This window comes from Drosophila sulfurigaster, chromosome 2L (genome assembly GCF_023558435.1).
Source record: "Drosophila sulfurigaster albostrigata strain 15112-1811.04 chromosome 2L, ASM2355843v2, whole genome shotgun sequence".
Classification (NCBI taxonomy): domain Eukaryota; kingdom Metazoa; phylum Arthropoda; class Insecta; order Diptera; family Drosophilidae; genus Drosophila; species Drosophila sulfurigaster.
Window position 1 is genome coordinate 23,773,885 of NC_084881.1, and position 16,425 is coordinate 23,790,309.

General features: G+C 34.8%; 5 protein-coding genes across 11 annotated transcripts; 2 read left to right on the plus strand and 3 right to left on the minus strand.

Moving 5' to 3' along the window:
* Window positions 1–271: 271 nt before the first annotated feature.
* LOC133837479 (amino acid transporter heavy chain SLC3A2-like) lies at window positions 272–3,440 on the minus strand. 4 transcript variants are annotated; one of them, XM_062268260.1, is made up of 4 exons: window positions 3,353–3,440; window positions 2,538–2,907; window positions 1,617–1,798; window positions 272–1,547 (listed from the first exon to the last, which is right to left on the minus strand). In XM_062268260.1, the coding sequence occupies exons 2-4, from the start codon at window positions 2,889–2,891 to the stop codon at window positions 350–352; spliced, it is 1,734 nt and encodes a 577-aa protein (XP_062124244.1). In that variant the 5' UTR covers window positions 2,892–2,907; window positions 3,353–3,440; the 3' UTR covers window positions 272–349. The 4 variants fall into 4 exon arrangements, with proteins under 4 accessions (XP_062124244.1, XP_062124251.1, XP_062124258.1 ...); XM_062268267.1 differs by having other exon boundaries at window positions 3,362–3,439; XM_062268274.1 differs by having other exon boundaries at window positions 3,388–3,405.
* Window positions 3,441–3,653: 213 nt separating this feature from the next.
* Window positions 3,654–6,786, plus strand: LOC133837471 (coiled-coil domain-containing protein 40). The gene is made up of 6 exons (XM_062268249.1): window positions 3,654–4,556; window positions 4,642–4,784; window positions 4,843–5,402; window positions 5,458–5,602; window positions 5,671–5,879; window positions 5,942–6,786. Exons 1-6 carry the CDS (start codon window positions 3,742–3,744, stop codon window positions 6,743–6,745), a joined length of 2,676 nt encoding a protein of 891 aa, XP_062124233.1. The 5' UTR covers window positions 3,654–3,741; the 3' UTR covers window positions 6,746–6,786.
* A 1,052-nt stretch (window positions 6,787–7,838) lies between these two features.
* LOC133837504 (mitogen-activated protein kinase ERK-A) lies at window positions 7,839–11,362 on the minus strand. Of its 4 annotated transcripts, none has more exons than XM_062268307.1 (8): window positions 11,162–11,362; window positions 10,822–10,999; window positions 10,133–10,259; window positions 9,953–10,063; window positions 9,714–9,848; window positions 9,359–9,643; window positions 9,096–9,284; window positions 7,839–9,007 (listed from the first exon to the last, which is right to left on the minus strand). In XM_062268307.1, exons 2-8 carry the CDS (start codon window positions 10,974–10,976, stop codon window positions 8,882–8,884), a joined length of 1,128 nt encoding a protein of 375 aa, XP_062124291.1. In that variant the 5' UTR covers window positions 10,977–10,999; window positions 11,162–11,362; the 3' UTR covers window positions 7,839–8,881. The 4 variants fall into 4 exon arrangements, with proteins under 4 accessions (XP_062124291.1, XP_062124273.1, XP_062124282.1 ...); XM_062268289.1 differs by having other exon boundaries at window positions 11,159–11,362; XM_062268298.1 differs by having other exon boundaries at window positions 11,128–11,362.
* A 346-nt stretch (window positions 11,363–11,708) lies between these two features.
* Window positions 11,709–14,670, plus strand: LOC133841946 (repressor of RNA polymerase III transcription MAF1 homolog). The gene is made up of 4 exons (XM_062274807.1): window positions 11,709–12,987; window positions 13,640–13,886; window positions 13,955–14,232; window positions 14,301–14,670. The coding sequence occupies exons 1-4, from the start codon at window positions 12,887–12,889 to the stop codon at window positions 14,353–14,355; spliced, it is 681 nt and encodes a 226-aa protein (XP_062130791.1). The 5' UTR covers window positions 11,709–12,886; the 3' UTR covers window positions 14,356–14,670.
* On the minus strand, window positions 14,060–16,274 carry LOC133848207 (uncharacterized). The gene is made up of 3 exons (XM_062283690.1): window positions 16,245–16,274; window positions 15,760–16,116; window positions 14,060–15,705 (listed from the first exon to the last, which is right to left on the minus strand). The coding sequence occupies exons 1-3, from the start codon at window positions 16,272–16,274 to the stop codon at window positions 15,565–15,567; spliced, it is 528 nt and encodes a 175-aa protein (XP_062139674.1). The 3' UTR covers window positions 14,060–15,564.
* Between the last annotated feature and the right edge of the window lie 151 nt (window positions 16,275–16,425).

Sequence of the window (16,425 nt, forward strand, 5' to 3'; positions counted from 1 at the left end):
GGAAAATAGTTTTTTTTGCGGCCAAAAAGCGAACTGAGTTTAAACCATTAATCTTTATAGAATTTTTTTTTTATTTAATTTATCAATGAATCGGAACTTTTATTTTCTATGGCCGTTATTCTCTCTGCGGATATCCATAAAAATTCCTTATCGGGATCGTTAAGCGCAATAGATGAAACCAAACGAAGAGCTTTCTCTAAAGGAAAAAATTATGTTACCACTTGGAAAGAATGTTTTCCCAATTACCAAACACCCGTAATAAAATTCGATCAACATTTTTACTGTAATTATTATTGCTAAAATCAATAACAATATCCATAATATATAGAATATATATTTGAAACAGTGCTTACTTATCTAGTTTTACAACAATTGTGTCAAATGAATCAATCTTGATTTTTTCAAAATAGATCTTTTCACTGGTTGCACTGAGCATTCGATTACCACTGTAAAAGTTGGAAGTCAAGTCTAATACCGCTTTCGAGTCGCCGAAATTCGTGACTGAAACAAATGAGAATTTGCGCGGATAATTGCGAACTATAACTAATATTTTGGCGTTACTATTTGCTAGTATTTGAGTGTTTGACTTGTTTTTATTCGCCTTGCACACAAAGTTCTTGTAGATCGATGGGGATCGATGTCGCAACGCAATCATATTCTTAATCATAACAAGACCATGCGATGCCTTAAAGTCCATTTGATCGATCAGATTATGCAGCTCTTGCGTCCAATCATCTAGGAACTGTTCTGTTTGATTCGATTCGTTATTATTTGTTTGAGCAATGGCAATCTGATTCGAGTGCATAATGTTCGGAGTGCCGGGTAACGTCAACTGCATTAAAGTGGCTGCATATATCTTGCGGGGATTGTTGTCCACATCGAGATCATGCTCCCCAATCGACCAGTGTATCCAGGTGCTATCATCACCAGCTGGCATCTCAGCCAGCACACTCTCGATGCGTTGCTTCATCTTTTGCGTATCACTTTCCACATCCACGACAACGTCCACCAAATCAACGTGCTCGAGCAGAGCTGTCAGATTGGTTTTAGCCGTGTGCTTCAACAGAGATTCCTCTACCATGAGCACTCGATCAGGACCCACAATGCTTTTCCATGCATCCAAACAGTTGGAGAGCTTCGCGAGCTTTTCTATCGAGACCAAGCCCTTCAAGTAGAAACCATTTACCCCCTGATGTATCCAATGATTGAGTGCTGCTCCAACAGTTTCTATCAGCTCATGCTGATCACTATTTGCAACTATCTGCTGCAAAGGCAAATCTAACAGCAACGACATATTGCGAGCATTCAGTTCATGAGCGAATATCTTTAGATCCATTAAATGACCCAACTCTGGTCGCATATCTCTGAGTGAGGAGGATTCGCCGGTGGGAAAAATTGAGTTAAGACGCACGCCTGAAATACCTAAATTTGCAAAATACTCAATGCCATTTATTAGGCCTCGGATATCACCAATGCCATCATTATTAGTATCTTTAAAGGATGTGGGATTGATCTCATAAAAGACGCCTCCTTGGTACCATTCAGTTCTGCGAAAGATATGAGAAAAAAAAAACATTTTCAAAACGTACGTTCGAACAACATTAATTCTTACTTACTTTGGGTTACAATATTTTGGCAAACTGGCGATTTGAGCCACGACAATGGAGCACATGGCTAAGACGCCGGAGATAAATACGAAAAATGTGCATTTCCTGATCAAGGGCCAATTCCATGAGACAAAACTGGGTGTTTCTTTGGATTTGCGACGATTACCCTTCAAACAATGCGTGCTTGATTCCTAATTGAAGCGAAGGTATTAATGAAAATGTGTAGAAAGCATTTTAATAACAATTTTACATTCGCTCTCATTTCCATTTTGAACCCTACATCCAAAAGAGAGGTACCCCTTAGGGAGGGATCCAATTGACCTACAATGTGACATATACGTTAACAAAATTTAATGCCTCGGCACATCAAATGCAACTGAAAAGTGTAGCTCATTTAAAGACCCTAGCAGAGGGAGGTTAGTTCATTTTATTAAACGTATGTCTGCCCGTCTGTCAAATAATCCTCTTATTTCAACGCTATCGTAACTTGACACTTATCCGTATAATTTCTATACGAAGAAAATACAAATGGCATTGGATTTTTACTATGAACAGCTGCCTCAGCAGTAACCGTTTTTGAAAATCTTGCATTTTTAGATATTAGTTATTTCATCAGAACTCAGCAACTGTGCATTCGACACTTTTTTACACGTTCTTACAATATTTTGTTTATATTAGCACTTGTTTACAATATCAATCTTCACTCTGCCAGGGTATTTAAGCATCGGCATGCCGAAAGCTAGCTTTTCTTGCTTGTTTTTATTTATTTACTCTCATAGAGATTACGTTAAAAGTCAGCTAACATTGGAAACATGAGGCCGAATCAACGAATTTTCACCGTAAATTGCGCTTTTTTGTTTTGCGGAGCCGCTAAAGTGAAAGCAGCCAAGCCAAAGTTAGATATTAAGGAAATACAATTGCATTTCTTACCTGATTTATTGTCATATTATTGTTCTGTAAATGATGATAGTTGACTTTGTTAAACAGATTTGTCGACGTATCCATGGCATCCATTGCAATACCGGTACTACTTCCAGATGAGCTCGTTTCCGCTTTACAGTCGGTATTGCTAATATTCGATGAGGTAATATCGCTGGCCGCAATGTTTGGGCTCAGGGGATGTGATAGCAAACCGGTGCCCAGAGTATTATTGCTCGAGAGCAAAGGGCATATCGAGGCTTCTTCATCGGGTAAAAATGTCGACACCGAGGGGGACTCAAGCAGGGTTTGGGGCAGCTCAACTTCCAGAAAACTTGGCTCTGTAGAGATACCCAAGCTGTCCATGGCTCAAAATGTTAACCTTTAATAAAGTAATTAAGCAAATAAAGATTAATTGAGTAAATTAACAAATAGCGAGACAACGGCCTCGCGAGACCTTGACAGTCCTTGAAGCTGAACAAATCAAAAGTTACGGCAAAGTAGGGATCTCAAAGCATTTTCATCATGAATATTGCGACAAGGGCAGCTCATTGACGCTCGAATTCAATAACACACAACACAATTATTAAAGATATGTACGCACATGTAGCTAAAGATATATACATACAACACGTATACAATTAGCAGCTATACTCGTATATGCATGAAAATGTGTGTACATATAATATTAGAATAGCAATAGATAGAGTCACATATGAGAAGCTTTTGAGGATATTAACAGCATAATCCGTGAAAATTGCACTGGTACAACACAAAATGGAGGTAAATTCAGCATAAATGAGCTATTAGAATTAAATTCAAATTACTTAAACTACCAAAATGTTCGTTATATAAAACTTGCTCGCTACAAAAATTCAATATGTGATGTCTGCTTGAGGCGCTCAACTTTTGAAATGCGCATGCGCTGATCAGCTTCAGCATGCTAAGTATCGATATAATTACGATTACGAACGATTAACCAATTAGCCAGCTCTAATCGATATGCGCAAAAAACGACTCGATTGATTATATTTCGATTGCAATTCGAAAAGTTGCTGTTTACCAATCACAATGTTTCTTAGAAACAATATTCGTTTCACTTGGCAACCAAACAGGCGCTTGATATTTATAACGAATAAACATAAAAAAACTGAATCAGCAACCCGAAAACTTGTATAAATATATTTTTTGGTGAACTCAATTTCTCTTCGCAATAATGGAGGACACTGAAGACCAAGATTCCTGCGACTTTGCTAACATATCGGATGCAGATCCACAACCAGCTTTGGAGCCGGAGGAGATGAGCATTTTGCCGCCCAATCATCCGCTTTTGCGGAAGTTTCAACAATCACTCAAGGAGCATCTGCTTCGGACTAAGTATAAACTGGAAAATGAGATAACGGAGATCAAATATCAAGTGAAACAGAAGGAAGATCGCCGCGAAGCTCAAGGATTGGCCCTTTATGATATGCAAAATAAAATCACCTATCAGGAGCAACAAATCAAAGAGATCTCAACTCAAATTGACGAGCACATTGAGAAGCGACAAGAAGAGGAAGCTGCAGTGGAAATCCTTAAAAAGGAATACGAAGAAAAGGTGAAATTGACGCGCACGCAAAAATCATTGTATCAGACACGTATGATGGAACTGGAAGATCTACAAAGTCTGGGCAGCAACATCAAACAATGGGCTTACGATGTCGAGGACGAGGTTAAGAATGCCAAGCGCATTGTTAGCCGCGATGCACAGTTGCAGAAGCAGCTGTCAGAGGAGAAACGCAAGTCCGATATACTTTTCTATCGACTCGATATGGAGGTGAAGAAAAAGGAGGCCGAACTCGAATCAATCATTGAAGATGGAGCGGCCATTCGAGAGGTGGTGAACGTTCTCAATATGAGCATTGCGGATGCCAATACCGATCTGGAGGCGCTGCAGAATGAGCACAAGCGTCTGGTGCAAGCTTGGAGTGAAGTGATCATTGCGATTCAGCAGCGTGATAAGATTCTATTCCAAGTGCAGGATAATATAAGGTAAGCTAATACATTTTTGACAGAACAATTTAAGCAATTATCATTTGGCTTCAATGCATTTTTTAATTTATCATTTCTAATGCAGAAAACAAAAAGAAGCCATCAAACTAAGTTTAAATGGTGTGGAGGCTGTAAAAAAACAAATAGCACGTGAAATGCAATTAAACAAGAAACTGGAATCGTTCAAGCAGCGAATGGTGGATGACATGAACACTCTTAGTCGTGACTGTAAGCTTTTCTTAATCTCAATTATCACTAGACGTAGGCTAAACATGCATTATTTCAGGTCAACGCGAAGCAGAAACTTTGTCGGGCTTGCAAACCAAACTCGACGAATTCCCCGACTTCTTAGCGCGAACTGAAGCCGATTTGCAAGAAGCCACACGAGAAGGTCACAAATTGATGTCTGAAATCCGTCGCCTTGATTTCGTGCTGGACAAAAATCATCAGAAGAAATTTAAAACCGAAGAAGCTATACTCAAACTGGCTCAAGAACAACTTATTACCGATAAAGCCAGTGGTTATCGCTTGAAGCTACTGAACAAGGCGCAAGAGCAACGTCGAAGTGTCGATTTGTCGCTGTCGAAAGTTCAAAATCAATTGTCCCTAGCCATGCTGGATGTCGAACAGTTAAGAGGAGTACTTTACAAATCTCGAAATGAAAATGATATTGTCAAAGAGAATCTGAATAAGGCTGAACAAAAATCCGATTGTCTGGAAGACGAACTGAAGCGAATGCAAACTAAGATTGATATCAAAATGCAGCGATTCGAGAAGTTAAATAGCCAAATCGAAGAGATCCAAAGTGCCTTTGGGGATGAGACTGGCAATCCAACTGAGTTAAAGGTGAGATTTGCAGAAGATAGAGCAATTTATATATTAAATTACCATATTTAAACAGATCAAACAAATCGAGAAATCCATTCACATTGGAGAACATCAGATTAGGGAGCATCAACAATTTTGGATAATGCTGCAGAATCATTACGTCAACTTGACGCATAAGCGAAGTGATCAGTTGCATGAGATTCAGGTGACCCGCAAACGTAAGTAGGATATGAAATTCCTGTATGAAATAGATATTTAAATACTAATGCATTTACATATTTTACAGAATTGTCAATCATAAAGCAAAAATCATTGAAAGTTGAGCAAGAGTTGGAGATATCAGAAAGCAAAACCAGAGATCTAAAGCTAGACATACAAAAATTCACCTCCAAATTGGAGCTGCTCAACGAGAAAATTTACAATAAACGCAAAAATCATGACACCGAAGAAAGCGAGTACGAACATGAACAAGCTGAGCTGAGCCAAAGACTCAAGGTTAGTAGTCCACATTATTTTAATCTGAACGAATATGAAAATCCTATAATTTCGAATTTCAGGACACTGAAGCAGGCACATTGAAATTGGAAAAGGATATAAATGATTTGCAAAATGAAATCGAGCTCAACAAGGACTTGGTTCTCGACAGCCATCGAGAAGCATTGTCCTGGGAAACAAAACACAAGTTAATTGAGGAAACTATCAATTGGTCCAAGTCAGAGTCATCTTTAAATGGTGAAATAGGCGCCATGAAAATCGAGATACACAGAATGAATATACGTCACAGTCAATTGAAGCGTGCTCAAGAGAAATTAGTTCAAGATTTAGAACATTGTGTAATGCATCGGGAGCAAATATTTGTGAATGCTTCGGTCAAGGAGCATATCGATGCCAAGAAGAAAAGGTTCAAGAATTCATCGCAGGCGCAAGTAAAACTTGAAGAAGTACGCAATAAAACCAAGGCGATTCTAAATGAAATCGCATTCTTAGCGGATAATCGTATCGTCGATTCTGTCAGCAATATAGAAAAAATGATCTACATTCTTCGAAAGATTCAAGCGGATCTCACGGAAGTCACAACCAAAGATACCAGAATCCAAGCGCAAATTGAAGATGCTATACTAATGAAACACGCTAATCTTGAGCAGATCATTCGCAAACAGAATCGGGCTAAGGCATTCCGTAAGCTCAGCACTTCCAAAGGACAGCTGAAAATTGTGAGATCAGAAAGTGTTATTCAGCAACAATTGGAGAATCAACTTGAGATGAATGACACGCTGATGGAAATTATTCAAACACTTACAAACGATTATCCCGAGAAAAAAACATTTTTCTCAAAAATTGTTCATTTTTTGAAAGAGTAATCGTGTTTATAGCGTAAATAAATTGCTTTTGCAACAGTTCACCAATTGGCTTTATCAATTAAGCCAAATAATGTAAAATATTTATGGTATGAATATCGGGTACACGTCTCGTGTTTGTGGGCTTTATAATAGTGCATGAAGTGGTGCACCTGGACAAACATTGAAAGAGCTGCATGTCTGAAGTAGTTCAACCTGTCTAGGTAAATAATGCATTTTAGAACTTGATTTGGCCACTTAACTGAACTGCAAAATATTTGTTAATCTCTTCCACCATATTCACATTGGAAGAGGACTTTTCGAAAGAAGTGTTTCCCTTGGACAATCAACGAATGCTATTAATGATAGTTTAGAAGTTGACCTTCCATCCATAAATTTCCCAGAAATTAAAATTGTAAGCAAAGATTTTTGTAGTTTTTCGTAAATTATTACATTTTTAATGATCCAAGATTTTCAACATAGTTTAAGGATTTATTAACAACGCGAAGATTCAAAAAAATAATGTTTACTTATGTTCAAAGTGCATTTCAATTAAGATATAATTGTATTTAAAATACATATATACCTACAGACACATACACACGCATTCAATGGAATGTAATGAGTATAGTATATGCTAAAATTGCATTTAAACTTCCTACTACAATAAATTTAATTGAAAGTACACTTCACACATGAACTCCATTGCAGAATTAAAGAATCTATGAAATGTGCAACTCCATCAAGTGTACACCAAGATATAAAAACATACATACACATAATAATAATTATAATAATAATCAGGAACGAGACGAGTCAATATTTTGTTGTTAATAAATAAAACTTGATACACATCATCATTTTCTTGGTATATCTATAGCTATTATCTAACTATCATTTGATTAGTAGATCGGTACAAACATGAATATCAACAAGAGATTGATCAAAATCGGGAGCATTATTATATTGAAAAGATGCGATAGAAATTATGATTTCAGCATCCCAAAAGATACAATCTGTTCTTTTCATTTTCGTTTTTTTGTTTGTTTAATTAGTTATTAGATGAGCAAGAAGATATTTTTGCTGTTTTCAAATGAGATTTGCAATACATAGATACTTTGTTTTCTTTTTTGTTTTGTTTCGTTTTTTTCTTTTTTTTTTGCAGAGATCTGAGTACTAAAAAAAACATTCTGGCTTATTAATACATCAATCAATGCGTTAGCGTGTAGTTTCAAAAAAATTTAGTCTATAGACAAATTCGTTTTGGATTATTTTGCTATTATTTGAAATCGACAATTGAAATACGAGTTAATAATATTTTGATTTTCTTGTTAAAATACAGAACAAATAAACACACAAATATACAATATGCATAAATTGATTAAACTCTTCAATATCCTTAGAGTAATAATGAACTGAGATGTAATTGTTAATGTAAAATGGTAATTATGTAAATACACATACATTTATATATATATATATATATAAAGAACTCTCGATTGACATATATAATTATGCAATATGCCAAAGACAATAGGCAAACAGACAGACAAACAGACAGATACATATATATGTATATGTGTAACATTCGTTTTGGTACTGACTAATTGTTAGCTTACGTTTACGATGTAAATTTGTATACTGTTGAACATATTAAATGACATTTGTTTATACAGTACATGATTAAAAAGTGTGTGTGTTAATTGGAGAATGACAAACTTATCAACGTGTGTAGGTAAAACATGTTATTCATCTTATAATATAATGAGATATCGTAAATGCATTAGGTACATGCCGTTTTTTCGCATGATTACACATATGATGTATAAATATATAATATATTGTATAAGTAAACACATGTATTTATATGAAATTTAATAGAATTTACCCACTATGTGTAAGAGAAATAATTTTTGTTTATACACAGACAAATGATATATACGAGTTAGTATTTAGTTCTGTTATTTTGATGTTGGTTTTTATGTCTTTGCTATACTTAATTCAAATAAGAAAATATAACACCGAACAAGCTAACGTAGCAAATGTGAAATATTCAAAATAGGCGACAAACAAAACAAAACCGAAAAACAACATAACGGAAATCAAAATAAAACCAGTATGTTTAAAATGTAAGTTATTTTATTTTGTAAGTTTTGGTTTTTAAAGCGCCTGTTCTGGTTGTCGTTCTTTAAATTTCAACGTTGCTTCAAAAATTAATGACTTCAATGCATCTCGAGATATATCATCATTTTCCATGTTGATGCGAAACGGTACTTCGGCAACGGGCTAAAGGTAATTGTTTACATCAAATAATTAGTGGTGTATCTAAATATATTTATATCTATGTATTGTATAATTTAGATTTTAAAATTACCTCATCGCCGGGATCATAATACTGTTCCAAGTATGGATGTGCCAAAGCTTCCTCGACTGGAATTCGTTTGTGCGGATTAAACGTCAACATTTTCCCAAGCAAGTCTAATGCCAAAGCGTCTGCATTTGGGAATAACCTTGACCATGGCACATTTGGTTTGAATGGCAATGATTCTAAATAATTTCTTGCCTGCAAATCGTGCGTAAAATTGCAAAGTTATTATTAAGGGAATCAATTTAGTTTATATAGACGGCTGCACTTGCCTTTTCATTAATAATACATTCCAAATCCTCCTGTGATGGTGAGCCTAGTACACCAAGAATGTGGTTCAGCTGATCCAAGTAATGTTTGCCGGGAAATATGGGTCGATTGCTCAACATTTCAGCCAAAATGCAGCCAACTGACCAGATATCAATCGATTTAGTATAACCTTTTGAATTAAGCATAATCTCTGGTGCCCTGTACCATCGAGTAGCAACATATTCAGTTAAAAACCCAGTGTGATCGTGCTCCGGATCGGCAATACGTGCCAAACCAAAGTCGCAAATCTGTAAGCGAAAAAATCAGGTTAACAATAAAATTAAAAAAATAATTAGCACTATCAAATATGATACAAACTTTTAAATCGCACGTCTTATTGAGTAATAGATTGCTCGGTTTAAGGTCGCGATGTAAAACGTTTGCCGAATGGATGTACTTTAGACCACGCAATATCTGATACAGAAAGTAACAGATATGATCATTACTCAGCCTCTGCAAGCAAAGAGAGCAAATATATTTTAGATAAGATTAGATGCACTCACCATATCAAGATGATTACTCATTAACTGCAAATATGTATAAAGATTTGTATTTACCTGCGTTTTCAATAGTTTATACAAATCAGTCTCCATTAAGCATTGTACAATATATACATCCCTCATTTGTTCTATGCTATCTACTCGCAAGATGTCTCGAATATCAATAATCTGTAATAAATATGTGCCGCGATATAAAAACTATACATTTTCAGTCCAAATTATACAAATATTTTTTACGTTTTCGTGTTTGAATCTTGTTAGAATGGTTATTTCCCGCAAAGTTCGTTGGCAATAAGTTTGATGCTCGAATGGGGAAATCTTTTTTATAGCAACTCTTTGGTTCGTCAACGTATCATCGGCAGATCTGCAAATAAAAGATTCAAATAAGTGAACAGAATGAATTTTATATATAAATCGCTGGCTATCTTGTCATGTAATTGATAATAAAACTTTATAAAGGGCATAGGAACAGAATATCTTATCATGTTGATTCACTTTCTTGATTACGTTTTATAATAAAAAATGAATGAATGAAGATAAAATAGTAATTAGTGGTGGACATCAACAAATATTTAGAACAAAATAAAAATAATTTCAATAAAAACAAACCAAAAATAAGATGCCGCCGTTAATATTTTATTAAAAAAAACTATTTCAAGGTAATTATTTATTATTTCTAAAGACTATCAGTAAATGTTTTGAAAACACTTTTTATCAGTGGTTAAACAAAAATTTAATTAGTTAAGTATTTAAACTAATATTGTAATTATATATGAAATGTTTTTTTTTTTGTTCTAATTAACGACATGAACTGTTTTAATATGTATATATATGATATAAAGAGTAAGTAAATAAACTATGATGAATCACAGAGTATTCTGGTTGTGTTCCAACAAGATTTAAGACAAAACCGAGGATATACTTACACCACCATGCCATATGCGCCTTCACCAATATATGTTAGTTTCCTATACCGTGGGCCAACTTCGAATATTTGGCCCCTGATTACTTCGGCATTAGGATTTGGGGCAGCCAAAGCGGCAGCTCCCTCAGCACTTACTCCAGCATTTCCCTCCGCCATTTTATGTACAGCAACTTTTTAAACTGCAAATATAACAAAATAATATCCATATTTTCATAAGATCGCTAATGCTGTGGCGAAAATTTAAAAAAAAAATATATGAAAAAAAAACAAAATATCAAATTTGTGTAACAGTTACTTGAGAATTTACATGAACTTATAATAATGGAAAATGTATATACTACTTAAGAGGGACAACACCCGTCGTGGTCTTTTATTAAAACGGTTTGTCTACTTTGACGAACACCAGTTGCGACTTGCAAGCGGAAATGAATTTAACACGATATTACACATGTATTGACACTGGTCGCTTTTAATGTGATAAGCTCAAGAAGAATCGCAAATTTTCGTATTTAATATTCATCTACACAGTGCGATTCATTTATATGTACATATGTATTAGAGATGCACAATAGATGGTTTAGCGCAGCATTGTTGCTTTTTGGCCTAATATCGATATGCGAGTATTGGCTAGGTGTATAAGCAATAAACGATAGTTTGGCATAGATGCAAATTTGTGCGATAACATTAAAATTTGCACCAAAATAAATAAAAAGTTTTTATATTTAATAAAAACAATAATATTATATTCTTTTATATTTAAATAACATATTTTGTTAATGTGTAATATTGCATTTTATCTATCGAATAAACCATCGTAAGCAAAAATATCGCATTCAAGTCCTATACCATCACTCATTGAAAATCAATTTATCGATGCTTAGAGCCTTGGTGCATCACTAGTAAAAAAATTGAGTAAAGTGTGCAAGTGTGTTTTTCCGTACAGAAAATCTTTTTTAACCAATATAAAAAGTGATTCATATTTTATTTACTTATCACTTAATCAGCCCAAAGAGAAAGCGCGTTGTGTGAAAACCAATTGGCGATAATAATTAATCAAGAAGCAATCAAATAATCAATACATAAGTGAAACTACAAAACGTACAAAAGCAAAATTATCTAATATATAAATATGTCTCGTTCAATGGATTCTGAACATTTATTTGATTACTAAGTGTTGCATTGTTGTTATTTCCGGATATACAACGATACAAAAAGATTAGTGGAGTGGAGCAGAACATCGAAAACGAAAGAAAAACAAAACCGACGCGCTATACGCAGAATATTTGACGCCATTTTATATTTCTGCGTATATTCCTTAATACGAAGGTCACACTTCACACATCTATACACAAACGCACACCCATTCAACCGTTTATTCGTGTGTATACACACACACAAGGCTAAAAAAAACAACTACATCCAAACGCATCATTTAAGTGTGTGGGTGCGTATAAGTAATCCAGATACAAAGTTATACAACAAAAATATATATTTGTGAAAACAAAGAATTCTGCAGCCAGTGCTCGTTGTTGCAGTTCAAACACTCAAAAAAGCAAAAGAACCCAAGAGATCAATTTAAATTGTGCCAGCAATTGTGTTAAAGTGTAATGTTAGTAAAACAGTGCAGACTCCAGCATATTTACAACATCATCGAGAAGAGAGTCGCTGTCAAGAAGAGAATCGCTGTTCATCCGAGTACCATGTTTAGAAATTTCAAAGTCGTCCACACTATTCCTTTCTGGGCCATATATGGAGCAAGAGCTGTCCAAACGAGAAACATTTTAGCGACGCCGCAAATATTGATAAACAGCTGTTGTTGCGCTTAAGCTGCTGCCTTTTATTTCGCTATTGTTCGTTTTTGTCGATCAAATTTGCTTAAGTCTTTGTGAAGCATACGCATATAGAAAATTTACTCGATCGTTTATAATACATATAACGAAAACGACGTCGTGTTCTCAAACGTTCGCCTGCAATTCACAATATCTCATCGCGAAAAGCATATACATATATATTGCCCATAAGTGAGATCCTGAATCCCGGAAGCAGAGAACAAGTGGAATTACAAGATGAAGTTACTCGAGAGCTCGCGCTTCGAGGCCATCAACAATGCGATTTCTATTCAAACTGGTGGCGTCACAATTTTCGGACGCATCGAAAGCTACTCATGGTAAGCAAAATATACAAACCTCACTTATATAATCACAATTTCTTATCAGACTAGTGAATTTTGAATTAGATGATCTGATTATAATTATACGGAAACAATAACATATAGTATATTAAGAGTAGATTTGGGTTCTTTGTATTTTAAAAAGCTTGTTAAAAGATCAATTCCAAACTGATCACAATATTTAATAACATTTTAATTTGGTTGTGCCAAAACTTAATTATATAATCATACATTTTTATCAGATTCCTAAACTTTTTGTGACTTGAATGAAAATGTTGTAGATTAATTGTGTTTATAATAATTTAGCTATCCAACTTGTTATTTATGTAAATTATTCATGTATTCACTGCATTTTAAAAAGCTTATTAAAAGCTCGAATCAATTCTGAAGTAAAGATTGATTAACTTTCGCATTATTTTATTTCTTATTTGTGCTGTATATTCTTTTACTCTCAATCTTATAGTGTTTTCTTAAGTTTTTTTCTTTGTATAATAAGGAATTTCCATTTAAGCAGAAATCGGCCTTCATCCGATTCAGTGGGGCTTGGTCCTGAACACACTTCGTTACATACAACCTATTATGATTGATTAGATTGTTCTACGTAAATACAATTTATATAATTTTTTTTTTTCTATTTCAACAATTTTAGCAAAATGGTAGCTGCCGAGAAGGTGTTGTACAAGCGATTCACGGCCGAGACCCATGGCCATGATCTGCAGGCGTTATCGCCGCCTCAAACACTATCGGACATTTCGCCCAACTTTCATCGCAACAACAGCCAGTCTGGTGATGAAGGCGTCATTCTGTGTGACACGATCTCACGCAAAACTCTTTTTTACTTGATTGCCACGCTGAATGCGTCTTTCGAGCCTGACTATGATTTCTCAGATGCAAAGGTGAGTTTAAAAGTGCTATCTCTTTGATTCTTCAAAACTTACTATTTGAATTTTCTTTCATATTGCAGTCGCATGAGTTTAGCAAGGAACCTTCCTTGCCTTGGGTTATGAATTCGGTTCACTCGAACCTGTCTGCCTTGGCTGGCGATCAATATCAGGTTTTGCGCCAGCCATTATGGTCTGCTGTCGACGATGAGGTTAACTTATCGGAGTGCGACATATATAGCTATAATCCGGATCTTAGCTCGGATCCATTTGGCGAACCTGGTTGCCTCTGGTCCTTTAACTATTTCTTTTACAATAAGAAGCTAAAACGCATCGTTTTTTTCACCAGCCGAGCCGTAAAGTACGTTCAGAACTCCACATTTTACAATTGCATTATATTAACAAGTTTATTATTTTTCCTGTTTTCAGCTCTCTTTATGCTGGTGAAACATCAGACTTTTCAATGGAAGAAGACTTATACTAAATATATGATTGATTGTAGTCTCTTTCGTATTCATATTTCATTATGCTCTTAATTTTTTTTTGTAATCTTACCAATTAGTGGGCAAAGAATAAAGGTAGGCTTCAGTACACACTAAACGCACTATATAGTGAAGAATTCAGAACAAAATGTATAACTATTCTCCAATTGCATCACTGGCATGATTTTCAAAGTTTCTGATTTTTTTGAAAAGTAAACATGCAGATATATCTAAACATTTAATCAAGTATTTTATTCAACAAACAAATATTAATGAAAAAATCGTTAAAAGCAAATAAAAAATAAGTTTGTATAAAAGTGTTTTGTTGTTATTTATTCTTCGTTGTGTTTCTCACAAGATTTGTGTTGTTGATGATCATGAATTGTGTCACCTTGAACTGTTTAGTATTTAAAAATACGCATCTATATCTTGAACATTACGAAGGCACCGTCGATTTGACCATGAATCGAAAACATTGAAGAAGACGTCCGATTGGCTGCAATAAAATTGGATATTGGAATGACTGTCAGAAGGACTTTAGATCCAAGTTGAATTCAAAAGAAAATAAATAAAAATGTGTGATACCAATAACAATGTGTATTTTTATCATCAAAAGTTATACGTTTCAAAACGTTTTACAAAATGCTAATAGAAGCGAGATTTGTATTTTTTAAATTGTGTTTAATCCTTCCTGATTTAAACAAAAGAGAAATGAATTAAGTTATTTTTTTATAACATGGAATTTATTTTAGCGAACTACGCTAATGCGGTTATTCCCACAGCGCACGAACCAAGTTGCATATTTTTTTTTATGGATAGCTAGATTATGTGGCTAGACTTTTAAAAAGCAAAGTAAATGGCCAAAAGTACACAAAGAAAATAGGCAACAAGTTCCGTGGACTTGAAAAATTATATATTTATGTTTGCGCATTATTTTTAAATCAAGTTAAATGTCGAGGCGATTAAAATTGGAAGCCGTTCGCGAAATAGGGCTTTGAAGAATAGTAAAAGTAGCCAAAACCTCATATGGTAGAGAAATTACAAATTGCGACGAGGATCGTGGGTCTGCTGTTTATTTGTACTTATATTTTCTTAAATAGTAAAGCAGTGTCTATATTTGTAGTTTCTTAGATCTTAATGCATTAATTCTATATGGGATAGTCGAAATTTTAATAAAGACTGGCTTTCGTCAAAGGAAATGTCTTAAAGTATTATGTTTTTGTATTATCTTTTTCTGTAGACGTAGAATTCAATTGCAAAGATTTATTGGCACTTTGAGTAGAGTTCGATATCGTCGCTTTAAGTTTCTGCAAAAGTTCGGGATCCTTTAGTGTGAGTAGGATTGATGCATACTGAAAGTAGATTATAGAATAAGTGACATACGGGAGCATGAAAACGGAACTTACATCTGTAAAAATGGGAAACGAGGACTTCTGCATCACAGTGTCGCCGATGATGTTCGATGTCAACAATTTAGCCAAGTTATGAAAATCACGCGTCAACAAACATTTACGTGCCAAATTCAACTTAATATATGTTTCCGATCGCTGGACACCACCGCCATAAACAATATCATTAATTGGCGGCGCACACGATGAGTTTTTATTTAGCCAAAACTCATCATTAGGATCGTTAACAATCTCCAGAGTTCGTGTCAAAGCATGTTTGGGGATACCGAACGGTGGAAATTTAGTAACATTAAACCTTCGCTCTGTGTTCTCTTCGTTTTTTAGCTTTTTTAATAGCCGGTGCCTTAAACTTCGCTAGATTGGGTTTTCGCTGCACTTTTTCTTGATTTGCTTTTCTACTTCGTGTGTTCATGGTTATTTATTTACTTTTACTTGTTTTACTTTGCTTGGTACAATTTAGAGATGCGCTATATGAGCATTACATTATCGATAAGAGCAGCAAACGGTCGCATTGTTTTATCGACTACTGCAGTTAAATGTGTCATCTCAAACTATGTCATGTTTTGCGCTTAAACGCATCGTATGTATATTTCATTAAAATGTGAAGCGATGTTTTGACATATGGTGAAAATAATAATGATACTCCATGATGTTGTTAAGAAA

Coding starts and splice junctions, on each gene's coding strand:
- LOC133837479 (XM_062268260.1), bottom strand. CDS start 2,891: ATGGACAGCTTGGGTATCTCTACAGAGCCAAGTTTTCTGGAAGTTGAG. Junction 1,799..2,537: donor ATAATATGACAATAAATCAG/GTAAGAAATGCA, acceptor CGCTTCAATTAG/GAATCAAGCACGCATTGTTT. Junction 1,548..1,616: donor CCAAAATATTGTAACCCAAA/GTAAGTAAGAAT, acceptor TATCTTTCGCAG/AACTGAATGGTACCAAGGAG.
- LOC133837471 (XM_062268249.1), top strand. CDS start 3,742: ATGGAGGACACTGAAGACCAAGATTCCTGCGACTTTGCTAACATATCG. Junction 4,557..4,641: donor CAAGTGCAGGATAATATAAG/GTAAGCTAATAC, acceptor TTTCTAATGCAG/AAAACAAAAAGAAGCCATCA. Junction 5,603..5,670: donor GATTCAGGTGACCCGCAAAC/GTAAGTAGGATA, acceptor CATATTTTACAG/AATTGTCAATCATAAAGCAA.
- LOC133837504 (XM_062268307.1), bottom strand. CDS start 10,976: ATGGCGGAGGGAAATGCTGGAGTAAGTGCTGAGGGAGCTGCCGCTTTG. Junction 9,644..9,713: donor ATAAGACGTGCGATTTAAAA/GTTTGTATCATA, acceptor TTTCGCTTACAG/ATTTGCGACTTTGGTTTGGC. Junction 9,008..9,095: donor ATTATGATCCCGGCGATGAG/GTAATTTTAAAA, acceptor AATTACCTTTAG/CCCGTTGCCGAAGTACCGTT.
- LOC133841946 (XM_062274807.1), top strand. CDS start 12,887: ATGAAGTTACTCGAGAGCTCGCGCTTCGAGGCCATCAACAATGCGATT. Junction 13,887..13,954: donor ATGATTTCTCAGATGCAAAG/GTGAGTTTAAAA, acceptor TTCATATTGCAG/TCGCATGAGTTTAGCAAGGA. Junction 14,233..14,300: donor TTCACCAGCCGAGCCGTAAA/GTACGTTCAGAA, acceptor TCCTGTTTTCAG/CTCTCTTTATGCTGGTGAAA.
- LOC133848207 (XM_062283690.1), bottom strand. CDS start 16,274: ATGCGACCGTTTGCTGCTCTTATCGATAAT. Junction 16,117..16,244: donor TTGCTGCTCTTATCGATAAT/GTAATGCTCATA, acceptor AACCCAATCTAG/CGAAGTTTAAGGCACCGGCT. Junction 15,706..15,759: donor CGTTTCCCATTTTTACAGAT/GTAAGTTCCGTT, acceptor ATCTACTTTCAG/TATGCATCAATCCTACTCAC.